Below are 22,500 nucleotides of genomic sequence, written 5' to 3' on the forward strand. Positions count from 1 at the left end.
TCCCTTCCCTGCCTCTTCCTTGTCTTTAGTTTCTCCAGTTTTAGAGTTATGCGTGCGTGAGAATGACTGGTGCGAAAGCGCTTAGATTTGTCTATGCACAAGATTCAGCGCTATATAAGTACCATTATTATTATTATTATTATTATTAATTGTTTGTTTGTTTTTGTTTGGTTTTTCTTTCTTTCTTTCCTTTTTGGTGCTTTTACACGCCTTCTTCATTGGCAAAAAAACCCACCTTTTTTTTCCTTCTGTTTTCTTTCGGGTTTTTTCTTCTTCTTTTTTTTAATAAGATGTCAGTCTTCGATTAAAACAGTTTCTAAATGTATTCCAAGTAGTATTCTTCTAAATACACTAAGTTCTTTGTATGAATATTCTGTTTTCATGGACGCTTTCAGTGAATATTTTAACATTATACATGTGTTTGGAGTTGTCTGAGATGTAGGTTGCTCTCAAGTGAGTATGTGGGTTCTATGTGTGTGATAATCAACGAAATCATCTTAGACAGTATAATACACATACATCAAAAGACATACAATTAGATCAACATTAGTCATCGAGAGGGAAAAATAAGAATGTTGACATCCTGTTTTCCTTTTATTCACTGTGGTCAATACGTCTTCATACCGGTCAACATGCTGTCTGATGGTTTTCCTGACTTCATCATTTTGTTGTGTGGTCTTTGTTGTAGATGCCAGGGATTCTCTTGAAGCATTTCATTTCCACTGTTTGGATCCTTCTCTGAAACTCAGCCGTAAGAGTCCAGGTGCCAGCTGCATTGCTTGGTTCTAACTTTTTCACAGTTACACGTGACTAAATGCCTACGTTGATCGAACTACGCCATTGGTCAGTTCCATACTACGCACAGTTAGTAGCGGGTTACGACGGGCGCAATAGCTGAGTGGTTAAAGCGTTGGACTGTCAATCTGAGGGTCCCGGGTTCGAATCACGGTGACGGCGCCTGGTGGGTAAAGGGTGGAGATTTTTACGATCTCCCAGGTCAACGTATGTGCAGACCTGCTAGTGCCTGAACCCCCTTCGTGTGTATATGCAAGCAGAAGATTAAATACGCACGTTAAAGATCCTGTAATCCATGTCAGCGTTCGGTAGGTCGTGGAAGCAAGAACATACCCAGCATGCACACCCCCGAAAACGGAGTATGGCTGTCTACATGATGGGGTAAAAACGGTCATGCACGTAAAAACCCACTCGTGTGCATACGAGTGAACACAGAAGAAGTAGCAGGTTACGACCATACTATGCTCTTCCGTCCGAGCAATGCAACTGGCTCCAGGACTCACATGCAGTGAGCCAGTTCATGCAGAAGCTTCATCTTTGTTCTGAGACTGATGTTCTCGTCTTTCCATATACACTTCGGTCTTGCCAGTGCTGTTGCAGTCTGCGCAGATCTTGCAAGTATTTCGGTCTTGGACCCTTCTTCACTAGTGGATGATGGCACCAAGGTACTTTACTTTAACTACTTCACTGTGACCACTGACATTGATTTTTGGTCTTAATTGGGTCTTTACTGTTTGTCATGAGTTTCGTATCCTCAGCGTTGATCTCCATTCTGAACAAGAGGGAACAAGAGTATTGAATGAAAACACTGCACGAAAGGACACTATTCTTTGAATGTTGTTTCTTATAAAGTTAATACCAGGATAAGGATAATTCAAAACGCATATCCTGCTAGAATCTATTCACTGGCATACAATGAGAGCAAACGAATAAACAGAATAAAAGATAGCACACATATATATTCAAAGAAAATGATGGGAGTTTTATTTAGTTTAATAAGAAATGCAGCAGCACAAAGCACATTGAGGCAAACGCCAAAATTCGTGAATTAGTATGCGTGTGAAACCAAAACATTTCATATAGTTTCTATTCCATGTTTTACGTTTGTTATTTGTGTGGTTTCCATTCCATTCTCTCTCTCTCTCTCTCTCTCTCTCTCTCTCTCTCTCTCTCTCTCTCTCTCTCTCTGCGCCCCGCATCTCTGTGACGGTCTAACAATTTGTCAAATCTATCCATCTGTCTGTCTGCACCCCCCAACCCCACCCCAACCCTTCACCCCTTTCCCTCTCGCATTGACTCTCTTCATGCACCTCCTGCACCTCCTCCATCCATCTCTCCCTCCCTCCCTCCCTACGCCTCCCCCCTCCCCATAGTGTCCCTATTACCGTCCTTGGCTTGTCTTCCTCTTTTGCCTCCTTATCAAGTCTCCATGCCAGAGGGTCTAAAAGCTTGCCATCTGGACCTCAGAGTGAAGGGTGTCCATGAGTAATGCTGCTGCTGCTGCTGCTGCTGCTGCTGCTGCTGTTGTTGTTGTTGGCATTCAGCCTTGAAGCTGAGGACCCCATGAGTTCCGGAGAGGTCCTGTCTGACAGGCACAGCTTGTCAAACTCTTGTCACTTTTCCTCCACTTCAGTGTGAGGCCCAGTGTACTGCTGTTAGCTGCACTTATCGTCTCTGTCGTTTGTGTCTGGTGTCTGTGTCTGTGTCTGTTTTTGCTTCTCTCTATCTCTGTCTCTTTATTTCTCCCTGTGTCTGTCTCTTGCTGTCTTTCCCAACCTTCCTCTCTCTTCCTATCCCTCGTCTCTCTCTCTCTCTCTCTCTCTCTCTCTCTTTCTCTCTCTCTTTCTCTCTCTCTCTCTCTCATTCTCTATCTCACTGTCTCTCATCCTCTCTCTCTTCCTCCACCCTCTCTCTCTCCATTTCTCTCCCATCTCTTTGTTCCACTGTACTGTTTGCAGTACTCTCATAGCCCTCCTCCTACCTGATAGAAGTGGGGACCACACAGATTGATCGCTCACTTCACACGTACAGTCGTGGACGATTGTCCTGCGGATGCTGCTTGCCTCCGCAACTTATACCATCTGTCCCCTGTAGCATCCAGCCTGGCCGTCCACAAGGCACGCTGACTCGGGGTACAATGACATTACGCCTTCCTGACCCCCCCCCCCCCCCCCCGTCCCCCCCCCCAACCCGCCTTGCCCACGCGCGCACACACACAGACACACACACCAAACCCTTCCACTCCACAAACACACACACACGTTTCGCCCCCTTCCACCCCCAATAACACCCACGCACACACGCCACACACGAACACGGGTGCCTCGCTTTCAAACCGCATGCTTGATTGTTGGCCGACCTTATAAAAGCCCGGTGGACAGCAACAGTTGAGAGTATTCTGTGCAGCACCCAATTTTCATCCCTTGTCAGCCAGAGGTCTCTTCTGTTTGAGTGTCTCTTCCTTTGTCCACGGTGAGTTTCCGACACAGCTGTCCAGAGACAAAGAAAGAGAGAGAGAGAGAGAGAGAGAGAGAGAAAGATTTTTTTAATAACTTCAACGTAAACGGGTCGGGAGGAAATATCCACGAGGTGCAAACTACGTTTGCCTTGTAACATCGTCAATAGTTTTTGTGAGTTGCGCCTTGTGTATTTGGGAGGAAGGTTCGTCTATTGTGTGTGTGTCTGTGTCTGTGGATGTGTTTTATTTTTGTTTTTTTTTATTCTCTTTTTGAGGGGGTGTGGGCGGTTTTTAGTTTATTTGTGCATGTATGCATCATTTATCTATCAATCTATATATCTATCTATTCATTTGTTTGTTGACTGATTGATTTATCAATCGATTGATTGACTTTGTTTCAATTTCTGTAATGTCGGAGAAAGTGTGAGAGGGTTGTTCTGAAGCCAGTCAGGGAGACAGACGAGGGCACGAAGCAACACAGCAAAATGAAAATCCCCGGCATACAAGAACACAATGGGCACAAACCAGACATAAAACAAAAACAGACTGACTGGCTTCAGAACAACCCTCTCACACTTTCATTTTGCTGTGTTGCTTCGTGCCCTCGTCTGTCTCCCTGTCTCTCTTTCCTTGTAACATCCTGTCTGTCTATCTATCTGTCTGTCCATCTGTTTTTCTACTTCTCTCTCTCTCTCTCTCTCTCTCTCTCTCTCTCTCAACCTCCCTCTCTCTTCTCCCTCCTCTATCTCTCTTCCTCCCCCTCCCCTCTCTCTCTCCATCTCTCTCATCATATCTCTCTCTCTCTCTCTCTCTCTCTCTCTCTCTCTCTCCTCCCCCTTCTCTCTCTTTCTTTCCCCACTCTCTCTTAGTCACTAACTAACGTTTACAGGAGTGGGCTGAAGAAAATGAAACTGATGAACACCTAGCCAGATTCAAAATAAGTGATTCAAATATTGATCACATGTTTACCTTGTTGGCTATGGTACAAAAACAATTTTCTTTGAACAGGAAGTTATATGTTGCTTTTATTGATTTCGAGAAAGCTTTTGATTCTATTAACAGGGAGATTCTTTGGGCAGTATTAGCACAAAAAAAGGGAATAAAAGGCAAGTTATATAACTGTATTAGAAGCATGTACGATAATGTTAAAGTACGGTGTGGTTTTAAACTGACTGATTATATTAAGTGTACATATGGTGTAAAACAGGGTGACGTGTGCAGCCGAGTTTGTTTTCTCTTTTTATAAATGAACTAGCAGTAGAAGTTATTGAAAATGGCAAACATGGTGCTCTGTTTACAACTGATTATTTTGAACTTTTTATTTTGCGATTAGCAAATGATGTTGCACTGTTATCAGAAACTATAGTAGGATTGCAAACACAATTAAATAGCTTGCAGCGGGTAGCTTTTTCCCTTGATCTAAAAGTTAATTTGAATAAAAGTAATATAATTGTGTTTAGGGAAGGTGGTTATTTACCAGAAAGAGAAAGATGGACATTTAATAATGCTGTGATGCCTGTTCGAAATGCTTATGAATATTTAGTTATAATCTTCCCTACTAGACTTAGTTTTACAGCAGCATGTAGTGATCTTACAAGTAAAGTAAAGAATGCTTCACTCGATATAATGAAAAAACTGAATCTACTTTAAAATAACAACTTAGATTTATTATTAAGACTGTTTGATTATCAAATTCAGCCAATTGTTCAGTATGGTGCAGAACTATGGGGCCTTGACGATACATTTGTATTTCTTCTTTTTTTCTTTTTTTATCACAACAGATTTCTCTGTGTGAAATTCAGGCTGCTCTCCCCAGGGAGAGCGCATCACTCTACTATAGCGCCACCCATTTTTTTTTTGTATTTTTTCCTGTGTGCACTTTTATTTGTTTTTCCTATTGAAGTGGATTTTCCTACAGAATTTTGCCAGGAACAACCCCTTTGTTGCCGTGGGTTCTTTTACGTGCGCTAAGTGCATGCTGCACACGGGACCTTGGTTTATCGTCTCATCCGAATGACTAGCTGTCTAGACCACCACTCAAGGTCTAGCGGAGGGGGAGAAAATATCGGCGGCTGAGCCGTGATTCGAACCAGCACGTTCAAATTCTCTCGCTTTCTAGGCGGACGCATTACCTCTAGGCTATCACTCCACATGCCGTCAATGTGAAAAGTGCACTTATTTACTCTGAAGAAATTTTTAGGGGCTGACACATGAACGCCGAATGATTTAATTTATGGTGAAACCAATAGATATCCTATTTACATAAACTGTATTTTACGCTGTATCCGTTACTGGCTGAAATTAACTAGGTTGGAGGAATATAGGTTAGATTTGGTATCTTTGAAATTGCTTAGCATCGATTGCGTTACAGTAAGCGTACTTAAAAAGATTTAGTTTGTCCATTATGCAGAACTGGAAAAGAAGAGTTGCATTTTGTTTTGTATTGTCCAGCATTGACTGATGTGAGAGAATGATATAGTCCATCAAAATTCTATAGGTATCCAAGTCAACTACTGTTAAGCTTACTTATGGCTTCTTGCAATGAAAGGATTGTGAGGAAATTTTCAATTTATTTATACAAAGCATTCCAGTTGCGATCGGTAATGACTTCATGATTACTGAACTCAAAGATTAAGATTATGATTATTAGTCAGATGCAGATACTGTATTGATGTACATCGTTTACCCCGTTCATGAGGGGCAATGGCCTTACATGAATAAACCATCCATCCATCCTCTCTCTCTCTCTCTCTCTCTCTCTCTCTCTAATATATATATATATATTTATATATATATATATATATCTCCATTTCTCTCCCATCTCTCTGTACCACTGTACTGTTTGCAGTAGTTTTTTGGCCCTCCTCCTACCTGATAGAAGTGGGGACCACACAGATAAATCGCTCACTTCACACGTACAGTCGTGGATGATTGTCCTGCGGATGCTGCTTGCCTCCGCAACTTATGCCATCTGTCCCCTGCAGCATCCAGCCTGGCCGTCCACAAGGCACACTGACTGGGGGTACAATGACATTACGCCTGCCTGACCCCCCCCCCCCCTCCCCCCCCCCCCCCCACACCCGCCTTGCCCACGCGCGCACACACACAGACACACACACCAAACCCCTCCACTCCACAAACACACACACACACGTTTCGCCCCCTTCCACCCCCAATAACACCCACGCACACACACCACACACGAACACGGGTGCCACGCTTTCGAACCGCATGCTTGATTGTTGGCCGACCTTATATAAGCCCAGTGGACAGACAGATGAGAGTATTCTGTGCGGCACCCAATTTTCATCCCTTGTCAGCCAGAGGTCTCTTCTGTTTGAGAGTGTCTTCCTTTGTCCACGGTGAGTTTCCGACACAGCTGTCCAGGACAGACACAGAGAGAGAGAGAAATGGAGAGAGAGAGAGAGAGAGAGAGAGAGAGAAACGGAGAGAGAGAGAGAGAGAGAGAGAGAAACGGAGAGAAAGACTTTAACCTAACCGGTGGGGACGAATGATCCACAAGGTGTAAGCTATAGGTGTCTTGTAACATTGTCAACAGTTTGTGTGAGTTGCACTTTCTTTTTTTCTTTTTCTTTTTTTTTTTTGTGGGGATGGGGGTGTGGTGGGGGAAGGGATGAGAAGGTTCTTATTGTGTGTGTGTGTGTGTGTGCGTGTTATGTATGGGGGGTGGGGCTTGTGGGGGGGCAGTCTATATTTTATTCATGCATGTTTGAATCTTTATCTATCTATCTATCTATCTATCTAGATACCTGTTTATTTGCTTGTTTGTTTGTCTCTTGATTTTGTATCCATTTCTGTGATGTCGAAGAAAATGTGAGAGAGTTGGTAAGCGCAGTCGGTGTTTTCTTGCTGTGCGTCAGTCAGGTTTGTGTGAAATTTGTTCCCGCATGCTGGTGGTGCTGGTGATTTCTGTGTTGCTGTGTGGCTCCACCCCATCTGTCTGTCTCCCTGTCTGTCTGTCTTCCCTTGTTACATCCTGTCTCTGTCTGTCTGCCTCTCTTTCCTTGTTACATCCTGTCTGTCTCTCTTTCCTTGTTACATCCTGTCTGTCTGTCTCCCTGTCTTCCCTTGTTACATCCTGTCTCTGTCTGTCTGCCTCTCTTTCCTTGTTACATCCTGTCTGTCTCTCTTTCCTTGTTACATCCTGTCTGTCTGTCTCCCTGTCTTCCCTTGTTACATCCTGTCTGTCTGTCTGTCTGTCTGTCTGCCTCTCTTCCCTTGTTACATCCTGTCTGTCTGTCTCTCTTCCCTTGTTACATCCTGGCAAAGAAGTGATATCACACACACACACACACACACACACACACACACATATATATATATATATATATGTGTGTGTGTGTGTGTGTGTGTGTGTGTGTGTGTGTGCATGTGCGTGTGTGTGTGATACCACTTGTTTGCCAATTTAGGAAATTTGAGTGTATAATGAACATTTCGTTCTTTGTTATGTTTCTTTCATTTTGTAATGTTTTACTTATTTCATTTCTTCTTTGTTTCTGATGTTAACACACGTGGACCTTTCATTTCGTAGTTAATTCTTAGCTTGTATTTTTTTCATGCTCGGTGTTCGCACTCAGTATCATCTCCCTGAATAAACAGTTTTTTGACAGTTGCTGTTATTGTTGTTGAAATCGATATATCAAATATTGTTTCCACTTCTGTATTCAGTTGATGTGCTTTAATTTTGTTTTTGTTTTTGCATTTGTTTGTTGTTGCTGCTATCATGTGTGTATATATATATATATATAATTCTGAATTGTGTTTTGTTTTCTTTTTGTTAGTGGTGTTTAAAAACAACAACTGCCCTGCTGTGCCGCCCACACAGGTAGCCAGCCAGGTGCAATGGAAATGGTTCGGCATGAGTCTGATAGCCTGGTTTATAGTGAAACCGGTCTTTTCGAAAGATTCTTTTCTTTCTTTTTCTTTCTTTCTTTCTTTCTCTTTCTCTCTTTGGTTTTTATGCTGTGTTTGACTCTCTTTGTCTTCATCGTTCTCTCTCTCTCTCTCTCTCTCTCTCTCTCTCTCTATATATATATATATATATATATATATATATATATATATATATATATATCCGTATGTTTCTCTGTCTGTCTCTCTGTCATTTTCATCCATAAGATCTTTTTATTTTTAAGTCTGTCTCACTCTGTCTGCTTGTAAACTTGTTTGTATTTACCTGTCTGGGTTTTCTTCTGTGTCTTTTACTTCATCCCATATCTCCTCCTCTTCTGTTACGTTGTCCTCTTCCTATTCATTTTCCTTCTCATCGCCATCATCAGCAGCTTCTTCTTCTCCTCCTCCTCCTCCTTCCCCTCCTTTTTCTTCTTCTCTTCCTCCTCCTCCCCTCCCCTCTCTTCTTCTTCTTCCTCCTCCTCCCTCTCCTCCCCTTCCTTTTTCTTCTTCTTCTTTTCCGCCGCCGCCTCCTCCTCCTTCTCCTCCTCCCCCTCCTCCTCCCTCTCCTCCTCCCCCTCCTCCTTCTCTTCCTCCTCCTCTTCCTTCTTCCTCCTCCTTCTTCTTCTGCTTCTTCTCGTCCTCCTCCTCCTTCTCCTCATCCTTCTTCTCCTCCTCCTCCTCCTTCTCCTCCTCCTTCTTCTCTTCCTCCTCCTCTTCCTTCATTTTCTTCTTCTTCTTCTTCTTCTTCTACTTCTTCCTCCTTCCCCGCCTCCTCCTTCTTCTTCTTCTGCTTCTTCTCGTCCTCCTCCTCTTTCTCCACATCCTCCTTCTCCTCCTCTTCTTCTTCTTCTCTCCCTCCTCCTCTTCCTTCTTCTTCTTCTTGCGCATTTTTAAGTATCGCTCCTGTTTTCTCTAAGTATCAGGGAGAAGGGGGAAGGGTGGAGGAGGGGGAAGGATGGAGGAGGTGGGGAGAAGAAGAGAAGATTATACTGTTTCGAAACGGAACGTATAATGCGTTTTATCCGCGAAACAAAATGCGCACACAATTTGAGAGAGAGGGAGGGAGGGGGGATACAGACAGACAAACAAATAGAGGCAGATAGAGAAACGAGGAGAAAGACAGATGCAGAGAAAATGAGAGAGGGGGAAAAGAGAGAGAGATGGGGGGTAAGAGAAAATTACAGAGAGAGAGCGGAGGAAGGCGAAAGAATCAGAGACAGAGATACAGAGAGAGAGAAGGACAGAGAGAGACAGGGAGTGGTGGAGACAAAGAATGACAGAGTCCGAGAGACTGAGACGGACAGATAGATACAAACAGTGGCTGAGACAGAGCAGTGAGAGAGACAGAAAGAGACAAAGACAGATAGAGACAGAGACAGAAGCAGAGAGAACTGAACTGAACTGGAATTGAATGTATTATATTTTTCTAAGGGTAATAGAGTAAGCAAGACAATGGGTTTTGTTTGGATTTTTTGTTTCCACCCCTCGAATGGGAAACAGTAAAATAAAGCAAAGTGATAAATCATTACATTTGTGTGTGTGTGTGTGTGTGTGTGTGTGTGTGTGTGTAGTCATAATTTGGTATGTGTATGTAACATAGATGTAATGTTTTATGTTAACAAAGCGTTTTTGTAAAGCACCTAGAGCAGATTCCTGGATAGTGTACTATATAAGTATCCATTATTATTATTATTATTATTATTACATTAATACAGCATTACATTCTAATCATGGTTACGTGAATGGTAATTAATTTGGTGTTAATAACACTACAGAGAGAGAGAGAGAGAGAGAGAGAGATGAAGATTACAACCAGACAACACAAATACAGTTTCAGCGGAATGCTTACCATTGATCGCAGTTTCAAAGAGCCCCTTTCTTCTTTTTTTCAATCCTTTCTTTTCCCTTTGCAGCAGAGGTCGTTGGCTTTCTAAATAAAAATGGATACATTTCGCAAACAGTTAATTAAGCTCAATATGTCATTATAATTGTAGCCGTGTCTTGTAAACCTCTTATGTTATATATATCGCCGTTCCGTTTTTTTTATGATACACTTATATTTGCGTGGGATGGGATGAGAGGAAATGTGTGAGTGCGGGAGGGTTGGGGGTGGGGGTGGAGGGGATGATGATGGATAAAGGTACGCGCGCGCGCGTGTGTGTGTGTGTGTGTGTTGTGTTGTGTTGTGTATTATTGTGTTGTGTGTGCGCAGACGTATAACAGCTCAGACGGACTTATATATCTATGGAACGAAAGCTCTCATAAAAGTGATTAAAACTGAGTGGATCAAGACATAAGTGTAGAGAACCAAGGAAGGATTTACAAATGTTTAATCTCAATGTCTTGCCGCGACCTTTACGAGTCACACCCCCACATCCCTCTTCCTCGTCTCTCCTTTCCCACTTCTCCTCCTCCTCCTCCTCCTCCTCTCTCGTCTTCTTCCTCTTCCTCTCTTTCTTCCTCCTCCTCCATCTCCTCCTCCTATCCTTCTTCTTCTTCTTCCCTCCCCCCTTGCTCCTCCATCTCCACCTTCTCCTTTTCCCTTCTTTCTTCTTCTTCTTCTTCTCCCCCCTGATCCTCCACCTCCTCATCCTCCCTTCCTTCTTCTCTTAATTCTTCTTCTTCTTCTTCTTCCTCCTCCTCCTCGTCCTCACTTCCTTCTTCTCTTAATTCTTCTTCTTCTTCTTCCTCCTCCTCCTCCTCCTAGTCCTCCCTCCCTTCTTCTCTTAATTCTTCTTCTTCTTCTTCCTCCTCCTCCTCCTCCTCCTCCTAGTCCTCCCTCCCTTCTTCTCTTAATTCTTCTTCTTCTTCTTCCTCCTCCTCCTCCTCTTCCTCCTCCTAGTCCTCCCTCCCTTCTTCTCTTAATTCTTCTTCTTCTTCCTCCTCCTCCTCCTCCTAGTCCTCCCTTCCTTCTTCTCTTAATTCTTCTTCTTCTTCTTCTTCCTCCTCCTCTTCCTCCTCCTCCTCCTGTGCCTCTTTCTCCTCTCATTCTTCTATTATATATATATATATATATAATGCAAAAAGACGAGAAACGGAAATTACGCACACAAAAAAAAGAAAAAAAAAGACAGAGAAAATATACAGTGCAACAACAAAAACGAGAAAGAAAATAGTGCAAAAAGACAAGAAATAGAAAAAGTGCACACACACACACACACACACACACACACACACACACACACACACACACACACACACACACACACACACACACACACACACACACACACACACACACACACACACACACACACACACACACACACAAAGAAAGAGAGAGAACGGAAATTGTGCCAAAAAGACGAGCAACGGAAATCGTGCAAAAAGACGAGGAACGGAAATATGCAAAATAGAGAATGGAAACAGCATACAAAGACGGAGAAGGTGAAATAGCGCTGACTTGGGGGGGGGGGGGGGGGGGGGGGGGGGGGCAGTTCGGTGTAAAAGCAGACAGTCGTGATCTTTACTTTTTACAGAAGTGTTTTGATATTGAATTCATTTTCTCCTATAAGAAAAAAAAACCAGCATCTTTTCTGGTGTACGTTAAATTAGCAATGTACAAGAATCACATTCAATACCTTCTTCCTCTTCTCAAGATTTCTCTGTGGTCTGAGCAGTCTCATCCAGTCTTATTTCATTGTATTCCTTTTGTTTGTTTGTTTGGGGGTTTTTGTTGTTATTGTTGTTGGTTGGTTGTTGTTTTTTTGTTGTTGTTTTTGTTTGATTGTTTTTTTGTTGTTGTTTTTGTTTGTTTGGGTTTTTTTGTTTTTTGTCAGAACAAAACATTTCTCTCTGTGGGCAGATCTTGAACCATGAGCATGAGTCTGACGAGCACGTGGCTGGTGGCGGTGCTGGTGGTGGTGGCGGTAGGGGTGGTGATGCAGGGCCAAAGGGCGGAGTCGGCGGTCAACCTGCTCAACTCGTGTCGGGCACAGTGCAGAGAGGAGGAGCAACTCAAGGCAGCCTGTAGCGTGAGTTGTGGACAGAGGGAGAGGGGGGGGGGGGAGAGAGAAGGGGATGGATGAGAAAGGGGGAGGAAGAGAGAGAGGGAGAGATGGGAGGAAGAGAGGGTGGGGGAGGGAGAGAGAGAGGATGGGGGAGGGAGGGAGAAGGGGGAGGGACAGAGAGAGAGAAGGGGTGGGAGGGATGAGAGAGGGGGAGAGGAAGAGTGAGAAAGGGGGGGGGGAAAGAAAGAGTATGTGAGAGAAATAAAGGTGTATCGGTCAACCAAAGGCCTGCTAGTCAAGTTAGCTGTTGAAGTAAAGGTATATCGGTCAACCAAAGGCCTATGATTCAAGTTAGCTATTAAAATAAACGGGATTGTCGGTCAGCGCGAGGCCTAAGGCTCAATTTAACTGTTGATATAAACGGGATGTTGTTCAACCAGAGGCCTACAGAACGTTTTCTTTTTCGGCGACACGCCTCCGCAGCCGTGCAGGATGAAAGCGCGCCCTGCGGGGTTGATGGAGGGAGAGACAGGCGTCAATTACAACAATTATGTAATAGCGTGGCGGGCGGGCCATCAACTGAACGCCTGAGGCTTATCGTGGTAATGCTGCCTAATCCATTGACGTCCAAGTGAAGGCAAGGAAAGTTATGTCACGTCAGGTGCGTTTGGCGGACGGACGCTTTCTTTGACACTGTTTTCTCTCATGAAAAATGCCACCAAGCTTTTCTCCACACGCTGTACCTGGCTGAACAGCCAATTAAATGTGTCCAGGGTTTTGCTGACGCATGTCAACTATTCTCCTGGTTGGCCATTAATTCCATGTCACCACTGCCAACAATCAAATGTTGTACAGGATAGAATCCTGTCACGTGACTTCTTTCTCTGCAGTCCTGGTTGTAAAATTAATGGAGTCGCCTGGAGCAGCGTTCGTTGAAACAGGGCTTAACTGTCCAGAAATTTTATTGTGTTGTGTTGAATTGTATTGTATAAACAACCCTTTTGTTACAACAGATTTAACAACAGATTTCTGCTCACCCAGGGAGAGCACGTCGCCACAGAACAGCGCCACCCTATTCTCATTTTTCTTTCGTTCTTTTTTTTCTGTCCTCTTCTGCCTGTCACTGTATTTGTTTTCCTATCAAAGTGGGTTTTTATATAGAATGCTTTTTACGTGCGCTAACTGCATGCCACGTATGGGCTCGGTTTATCGTTTCATTTCAATGACTAGCGTCCAGACCACCACTCAAGGCCTAGTGGAGAGGGAGAAAAAAGTGGTGAGTCAGGAGACGTGACATCAGCAGTGACAGTAATGTTTCACACACACACACACACACACACACACACACACAACGGCCATCTCCGATGATCAAAATTATTATGCACGCAAGGAATTTGGGATACTGAAATTGGAAATTACCTAAAACATAATTTATACACTTGTTTTCCAGTCTACTGTTCTGTGTAGATTAAAGGATGTTGATAATAACATAAATCTATCTATCTACCTATCTATCTATCTATCTAAGAGTTCGCATAACACGATTGTGGAGGACAGCATATGCTGGAAAATGTCTGATATGACTGACAGTTTCGTACCCTATGGACAGATATCTGGTCATTGACGATAAACCATAGCACTTCTGGCAAGTGATCTGGATACGCCAATCATTACTAAGTGGTGTTCGCTATCATAGTGGGAAAAGTCACACAATTCAATAAGTTTCCAATGCCACCCACGAAGAAAAGTCAAGAAAAGCAAAAAGAAAAGAAAAAAGACAACAAAATGTATTGTGAAAAAAGAATGTGGTAACTGATACAAATACCTCGTAAATGATGTTATTTACCTCATCAAGCTTGTGGATCCAAAAAGGATGAAAGGGAGCATACACAAATGTATGCTATGCATGACTGGTCGGCTCAGCTCACCCGCCGTATGACCCAACCATTTGTCAGGCAAGCAACCTCCACCAGGACCAGTCTAACCTGTCACGCCTGCCTTACTAATGTAGCCTCAACCCAGCTGACATAATACATATGATAGTCAGTCGTGTCCGACTATGACCATCAGAACAGCAGAGGAGACAACTGCTGTTCTGACTATTTGGGCTAGAATTTGATTGTAGTGGAGAGTGTCTTGCCCAAGTTACATCCCCACTCTCTCGGCCAAGAAGGTTTTAGGACAGTCGGCGTTGGGATGATTCCCAAAGGCTAACTAGCCCACAAGGCTGCAGCACTAAGAGCCAGTGCAATTTTGCCTCCTAGTTTGAGAGTCATAGTCCTTCACAAAAGACTACGCTGTAAATGATTTCCCATTGATTGGAGAAACCATTGATAATACAGCTCTCACTTCGCTGTTGGCCCAAATGTTAACTTATGTCAATCTGTGATATAAGCCGAGTGTTGGGCCAATGAAATAATATACAACCCAACCTTTTACGTGTATGACCGTTTTCACCCCGCCGTGTAGGCAGCCATACTCCGTTTTAATTTTGGGGTGTGCATGCTGGGTGTGTTCTTGTTCCCATAACTCACCGAACACTGACATCGATTTCAGGATCTTTAACGTGCGTATTTGATCTTCTGCTTGCATATACACACGAAAGGGGTTCAGGTACAAGCAGGTCTGCACATATGTTGACCTGGTAAATCGGAAAAAAATCTCCACCCTTTACCCACTGCTACCGAGATCTGAACCCGGGACCCTCAGATTAAAAGTTCAACGCGTTGTACCCGTCATGACCAGTTCAACCTGCCATGCTGTCAGTTCAACTCAGCTGCCATATTTGTATTGTTATTTCACTTTTTTGTCACAACAGATTTCTCTGTGTGAAATTCGCTACACTACAGCGCCACCCTTTTTTTGTATGTTTTTCCTAGGTGCAGTTTTATTTGTTTTTCCTAATTAAATGGATTTTTCTACAGAATTTTGCCAGGAACAACCCTTTTGTTGCCGTGGGTTTTTAGCCCTGTGCTAAGTGCATGCTGCACACGGGACGTCGATTTATTGTCTCATCCGAATGACAAGCGTCCAGACCACCACTCAAGGTCTATAGTGGAGGTGGAGAAAATATCGGCGGCTGAGCCGAGATTCGAACCAGCGCGCTCAGATTCTCTCGCTTCCTAGGCGGACGCGTTACCTCTAGGCCATCACTCCACATCAAATAACCCAAATTTGTCAGGCAAACAGGCAACCCTCCATCATGACCAGTCTGACCTGCCTCACTACCTGTCCTCCAGGAACAGCGGAACTGTGATGCCCTACTGCCGAACCTCGGCGCCTTTGTGGACTGCCTGGAGCCGTGCCGTAACCTTGGCAACAACTGCTTCCAGCGCTGTGCCTTCAAGACGGACCGCATCTCCGCCATCTGCTCCGTGCGGTGCCGGGTCAGCGGGGCCAGCCAGCCCCTTGCCGTCCCCGCTGACGTCAGCAGCTCCGGGGTTCGCACGGGCGCGGGAGACAACCCTGCCGGCTCCCTGTGCTTCAAGGCCTGTTACGATAGCCTGTTGAACGCTGCCATGAACCGGTGAGTGGTTATGGTGATTGTGTGGTTTTTCGTGTTGATGTCAAGTTGCATTTCCGTGGAACAGTCAGTTATAAATAGAATGAAATATTCTGTAGAATTTACAGTGGTTATGTTTCGAGTTTTGCTGTTGTTTTTTGTTTGTTTTTTGTTGCTGGTGGTGGTGTTTTTGGGTTGTTATTTTTTTTTGTTTCTTTTGTTGTTGTTGTTTTTTTTTCGTGCAACATTGGAGAAAAATTAGTGCATGTAACAGCTAAACAATCCTTCCATATTTCAGTATAATTTTGCATTTGAAAAAAACAACCAACATCAACACGTAAATGAATTAATGAAGCCCTCTAAAGACTAATACAATGCTAACTAAATACAAGTGGTCAGCTCAACTTTGAACACTGACGTTGGCAGACAAACAAGCACGGACACAGGGAGAGTGTTTTGTCCGTGCAGTGACCTCATGCTCAGTTTACTTGCATCTCCGAAGAGTTGCTTTATCCGCCACTGGTTGACCAAACATGATAGTGGCAGGAACCTAGTCCAGGCGCACGCGCTCACACACACGCGCGCGCGCGCTGTTTTCAGTTTTTGTTTCTCAAGGAGGCGTTCGTCACTGCGTTTGCACAAATCATTATACGCTACACCACATCTGCTAGGCAGATGCCTGGCAGCAGCATAACCCAACGCATTTGTCAGGCCTTGAGTGCGTGTATTTATATGTTTGTACCTATCAAAGTTCGGGATTTCTTCTACAGAATTTTGCCAGAGGACAACACTTTTGTTGCCTTGGGTTCTTTTTCAGTGTGCCAAGTGCGTGGTGCACACGGGACCTTGGTTTTTCGTCTCATCCAAATGACTAGACGCTTAGTTCGATTTTTTAGTCAAACTTGGGAGAAAGGGCGAGAGCGGGATTCGAACCCAGACCCTTCAATCTTCAGTCTTTTAGTCACGCCGTCTTGTTAGACTTTCACTGTCAGGTGATTTGGATGTGCATAGCGCAACAACAACAGCAACAACAACAACATCAACAGCAAAGAGAGAGAAAGAGAAAGGAAAAGACTGAGCAGTGGACCACGGACCTGGTTTTCAGTTTCCAGGCAGGACCTCTCCGGCTAGCAAAGCGCTCCCCGGGAATCATCCCGACCGGCACAGCTCTAGCCCGTCATTTACCGCTACTCTGATCCGTGGTCTCCACTCATGATTTAGAAAGATAGGGCGCTAAGCTCCCTCTTGAAGGGTTCCAAGGAGGGGGCCTCAGCAGCTGATGCTGGCAGGGAATTCCACGCTGGGATAGTTCTTGGGGGGAAAAGTTATGTTTGTATGCGTTTGTTTTTTTTTTGCAGCAACTTGTCTGAACTGTAGGGACCGGAGCGGTTGCATCCAATGCGGGTGGTGCTAGGGAGAAGAGGAGCTGTTCTGGTGGGGTGTCAACCAGTCCGTTTGTGATTTTGTAGAGTATGGATACTTGACACTTTTTCCTTCGCGATTCAAGCGAATCCCACTTTAGTTAACTGAGCTTAACTCTCTCCATACGAATGGCGAAAGAGACGACGTTAACAGCGTTTCACCCCAGTTACCATCATCAAAATATTGCAAACGGAAGGCTCTTATACTGAAGAGGTGAATGTTTACAAAGATACCACAATTCTGACGACGGAAGCTAAAGGTTGGGTCATTCAGACACCCACTGGACATCCGAAGGGTCTCTGTAGAGGAGAAGAGAGGACTGGCTGTACTGAGTGAGTTAACTGAGACGCTGCTGTTGGGGTCATTGCAGTTAGTGACAAATCTCGCTGCTCTTCTCTGAATGGCCCCTGGCTTCTTGGTAATACCTTTGGTGTGAGGATTTCATACTCTGCAGCAGTACTCAAGGTGGGGATCTTGGTGTGGGGATTCCATAGTCTGCAGCAGTACTCAAGGTGGGGATCTTGGTGTGAGGATTACATAGTCTGCAGCAGTACTCAAGGTGGGGATCTTTGTGTGGGGATTCCATAGTCCGCAGCAGTACTCAAGGTGGGGATCTTGGTGTGGGGATTCCATAGTCTGCAGCAGTACTCAAGGTGGGGATCTTGGTGTGAGGATTCCATAGTCTGCAGCAGTACTCAAGGTGGGGATCTTGGTGTGAGGATTACATAGTCGGCAGCGGTACTCAAGGTGGGGATCTTGGTGTGGGGATTACATAGTCGGCAGCGGTACTCAAGGTGGGGATCTTGGTGTGGGGATTACATAGTCTGCAGCAGTACTCAAGGTGGGGATCTTGGTGTGGGGATTACATAGTCTGCAGCAGTACTCAAGGTGGGGATCTTGGTGTGGGAATTACATAGTCGGCAGCGGTACTCAAGGTGGGGATCTTGGTGTGGGGATTACATAGTCGGCAGCGGTACTCAAGGTGGGGATCTTGGTGTGGGGATTACATAGTCGGCAGCGGTACTCAAGGTGGGGATCTTGGTTTGGGGATTACATAGTCGGCAGCGGTACTCAGTGTGGGGATCTTGGTGTGGGGATTCCATAGTCTGCAGCAGTACTCAAGGTGGGGATCTTGGTGTGGGGATTACATAGTCGGCAGCGGTACTCAAGGTGGGGATCTTGGTGTGGGGATTACATAGTCGGCAGCGGTACTCAAGGTGGGGATCTTGGTGTGGGGATTACATAGTCGGCAGCGGTACTCAAGGTGGGGACGCACTATGGTGTAGTAGGCGTTCGTGTTCGTTTCTGTATCCAAACACTTTGTTGGTCTTCTTTGTGATTCTATCCACATGGGAATTCCAGCTCAGTTCATTGTTGATTTCAACTCCAACGGAGGTAGCTGACGATATTCTAGCTAGTGCGTGCCCCTTTAGATGGTATTCGAAGGTCAACAGTTTCCTAAATCGTGAGCAGGTGTGTTGCATTTTTGCGGGTGGAACTGCATGCGCCAAGTTCCTTCTCATTTTGCCTCACGGACACTGTATTGGCAGATAAGCGTCTTAACCATTCTGCCACGTTGCTCCTTAACACAGAGAGAGAGACAGACAGACAGACAGAGACAGAGACAGAGACAGAGAGACAGAGAGAGAGACAGAGAGAGACAGAGAGAGACAGAGAGACAGAGAGAGACAGAGAGACAGAGAGAGAACAAGAACAAGAACAAAAACTTTTAATCTCCAGGCCTCCGGCCCCTAGAAAGAGGTCAAAAGTTCACAATATGGTGATCACGCAGCGACAACAAAATATAAAATACATACTAACTTAAACCAGTAGAACAAAAGTGCTTCTTGTGCATGATAAATTAATTCTAACTCTCATCATTGTTGTCACAGAATTCCTGTCGTATCTTCAGGGCATTAAATATATAAACGCAGAGTTTAGGAATATTGTAAACAGAACCATTCTTCAGCAAGTGAGAGAGAGAGAGAGACTGCTTGGTCCCTGACCGAGGATCGGCGCTCACATGAGTATCCACAGCATCATCGTCATTATCATCATCTAGGAGTTGGTGCATGGTGTCTATGAACGAAGCATTCACTGAACCAAGACCCCAGCAGTGAACAACGTTCTAATTGATGTTAAGGGCATAATCCATTAGGTCCTTATACTCACGACCCGTTGAAGTGGAGCTTAACGACCTGGGTCTGGCTGTTCAGGACTGGGGTTTGAAACATGACTCTCCCACGACCAACTGAAGAACGGAACCCGCACCCAAGGACTTCTTTCTTCTTCTTCTTCTGCGTTCACTCGTATGCACACGAGTGGGCTTTTACGTGTATGACCGTTTTTACCCCGCCATGTAGGCAGCCATACTCCGTTTTCGGGGGGGTGCATGCTGGGTATGTTCTTGTTTCCATAACCCACCGAACGCTGACATGGATTGCAGGATCTTTAATGTGCGTATTTGATCTTCTGCGTGCATATACACGCGAAGGGGGTTCAGGCACTAGCAGGTCTGTTGACCTGGGAGATAGTAAAAATCTCCACCCTTTACCCACCAGGCGCCGCCAACGTGATTCAAACCCGGGACCCTCAGATTGACAGTCCAACGCTTTAACCACTCGGCTATTGCGTCCGTCTAACGAAGAAATGATGTTAAGGGCATAATCCATTAGGTCCTTATACTCACGACCCGTTGAAGTGGAGCTTAACGACCTGGGTCTAGCTGTTCAGGAAACATGACTCTCCCACGACCAACTGAAGAATGGAACCCGCACCAAAGGACGATCCTCATTAATTATGCACAAAGACGCCCTGGAGACCAGCTTGAGGAGCCAGAGGCTAAAACCATTTTCCCTTAATCAACCTGCCAAGTGGCATCCCATAGACCGCGACCAATAGAGACTTGATTGTTTGTGCAAAGGGATTGAACATTGATTTTTCTAAGGTAGACAGGAAAAACAGCGAACCTCCGCATTAAAACAAAAGGCAGAGGTGCAAACAAACGACACTGCTCCTGGACTTCTTTTCCTGCAATTTCTGTGGACAGTTATCGTTATCTGGGGCAGACTTTCACTCACATCTGACTGAGGACTCACTGCGGTAATACATCAAGTCTGCTTTATGCGTTCTTTTGTCTAGCCGACAAGAGACTCCATCATCATCATCATCATCATCGGCAGTAGCACTTCTGGTTGATTTAAACCTGTACAAAGGATATCTATCTATCTCTCTCTCTCATCTAGAAATGAGTGTGTGGAGGAGGGGTGGGTGCAGGGTAATGTGTGTGTGTGTGTGTGTGTGTGTGTGTGTGTGTGTGTGTGTGTGTGTGTGTGTTGGTGCTCATGTACGTTTATTTGTATTTGATAGTGCTTTCATATCTGTGAAACTGCATGTTTGTTGCATATCTGCTATGTATGTGTGTGTGCGTGTATGTGTGAACGTGTGTCTGCATGTTTTACATTTATTTGCTTATTTATCCTCTTTTTTTTTCTTGTGTGTGTGTGTGTGCGCGCGTGCGCCTAGAGATGACTTAATCAAGATTCTGCGCCTTTTAAATATTATTATTAGTAGTAGTAGTATTTTTTATGTATTTATCTTTCTCTCTCTCTCTCTATGTATATATATATATATATATATATATATATATATATATATCAGCACGCACGCGCGCGCGCGCGCGTGTGTGTGTGTGTGTCCATGCTCCTGGCGTTTTCGTGGCAGTGAGTTCGATTGTTTTCAGAATGAATACACGTACATAAGGCTCACAGCATTCCATTGTCTGCTCGCGTAACTGTTTGCATGGTCGGCTGCTTGGTCGTGTAGTTGATCAATTGGTTTACGGTATTTGAATCTTGGGTTGTAAGTAGTGTTTTCTCAAATACATCCACTGGCTCGTTGTCAATCATTTCCAGATCAACTATAGTGGACTTCCTGGTTAATTAAGGTTATTGAATTGACTGACATTAGATCATTATCAGTTACTTTTTTCTTTATGTTTAAGTAGTGTTGTGTTGAATTGCATTGCATTGCATTGCATTGTATAGTGTTATATTGTGCTGTCTTGTATCGGGTTGCGTGGCGTTGTGTTGCAGATGTGTATCACTCTTTGTCACAACAGACTTATCTGTGTAAAATTCGGTCTGCTCTCCCCATGGAGAGCACGTCAACACAGCGCAGTGCCACCTTTTTTTTTCTTCTGTCTGCAAGTGTGTTTCGTTTTACTGTATTACTTCCATTACTATCAGAAAGGAATTTTCAGCAGAATTTTTACTTGTGCTTATGAACAACCCTCCCACCTCCCCAGTTTTTTTTTTTTAAGCTGTCATTAGTTCTTCTACGTACACGAAGTGCAAACTGCAGATAGGGACCTCGGCTTATCATATCATCTGAAAGACTAGCACCCTGACCACCACTCAAGTACTAGTTAAGGTGGAGGAGCGAGGGGTTAAAAATCCCGGTCTGAATGTTGATAATGCATGTGGGTTTGTTTTGTTTTTATGTTGAGGATAAGTTGATCCTCACTTGACTGACGGAACCTGGTCACTCAGGCTGGATGAAAGAAAAAAAATGAGATTTTACAGGAATGTTTGTTTCTGTGTTTCAGCTTGTACAGGAAGCGCCCATAGACGGCACGCCAGCTAGCGTCCTCAGCAGAACATCTGAAGTTAGCAAACAGTTGTTCTGACCATCTTAGTACATCCTTTTTGTGTGCAACTACAAAACTTGAAAACCGGTTACAGCAATGATAGTTTACTGGACAGAAATTTGAGGACAAGAGCTGAAAAACCACTGCTGAAACGTTTTAAAGAACATATGCTTCCAAGTTGTGTACATTACACAGCAAAACAACTGGCATTATTATAACGCAGTTTATGCTCACTTAATATTTCTTGTGAGAATATGATCTAAGAAAATGAATGTTTCTAGGTGTTGTAAGTGTAACCTGAAACATGAAAAACGTCCCAAGCTGACCTCATAATTATGAACACCATTTCAAGTCAACAGTGAAATTCTTTCAAATGATTTTTTTTTCTTCTAATATATGGGGAATTTGAAATAGGTAAACAATGAGGCCAGGAGATCAAATGATTAACAAATAGTAAAGAGTGGTAACTCTCTCCACACACAAGGTACATAACTTCAAGTTAAATATAAGGTACATTGGAACAAACCCAAACACTTCCCGTTATTCAGCTAGCACACAGGTAAATAAAAGGTACGTGTGTGCTTGCTGAATTGGTAGTGTAAGCAGCATTGGCTTGAAGTTATGTACCTTGTGTGTGGAGAGAGTTACCACTCTTTACTATTAAAGAATTTGAAATAGCTAAGCCAAACTTAAAAAAAAAAAAAAAAAAAAAAGTTAAACGTTGCAGAATAAAAGTCCATTTTGTATTTAATAACGTAGAAATTGATATCTTGGCGATGAAACGGAAGATGTAGAATAACAAAATTGTCAC

The 22,500-nt window shown here is 44.0% G+C and overlaps 1 protein-coding gene across 3 annotated transcripts in view; it reads left to right on the forward strand.

The window, feature by feature from the left end:
- Positions 1-22,500, forward strand: part of LOC143282351 (uncharacterized) — a 48,353-nt gene that overhangs the window by 25,312 nt on the left and 541 nt on the right. The window contains exons 1-4 of one of the 3 annotated variants that reach the window (XM_076587960.1): positions 3,194-3,267; positions 11,973-12,141; positions 15,357-15,643; positions 21,648-22,500. The exon at positions 21,648-22,500 is cut by the window's right edge and continues 541 nt beyond it. In XM_076587960.1, coding sequence (XP_076444075.1) covers positions 11,983-12,141; positions 15,357-15,643; positions 21,648-21,669 — 468 coding nt within the window. In that variant the 5' untranslated portion in view covers positions 3,194-3,267; positions 11,973-11,982 and the 3' untranslated portion in view covers positions 21,670-22,500. Of the gene's footprint in view, positions 1-3,193; positions 3,268-6,518; positions 6,616-11,972; positions 12,142-15,356; positions 15,644-21,647 lie in introns of those variants that run through there. The other 2 variants (XM_076587961.1, XM_076587962.1) reach the window with 2 other exon arrangements.

This window comes from Babylonia areolata, chromosome 5 (genome assembly GCF_041734735.1).
Source record: "Babylonia areolata isolate BAREFJ2019XMU chromosome 5, ASM4173473v1, whole genome shotgun sequence".
NCBI classification, from domain to species: domain Eukaryota; kingdom Metazoa; phylum Mollusca; class Gastropoda; order Neogastropoda; family Buccinidae; genus Babylonia; species Babylonia areolata.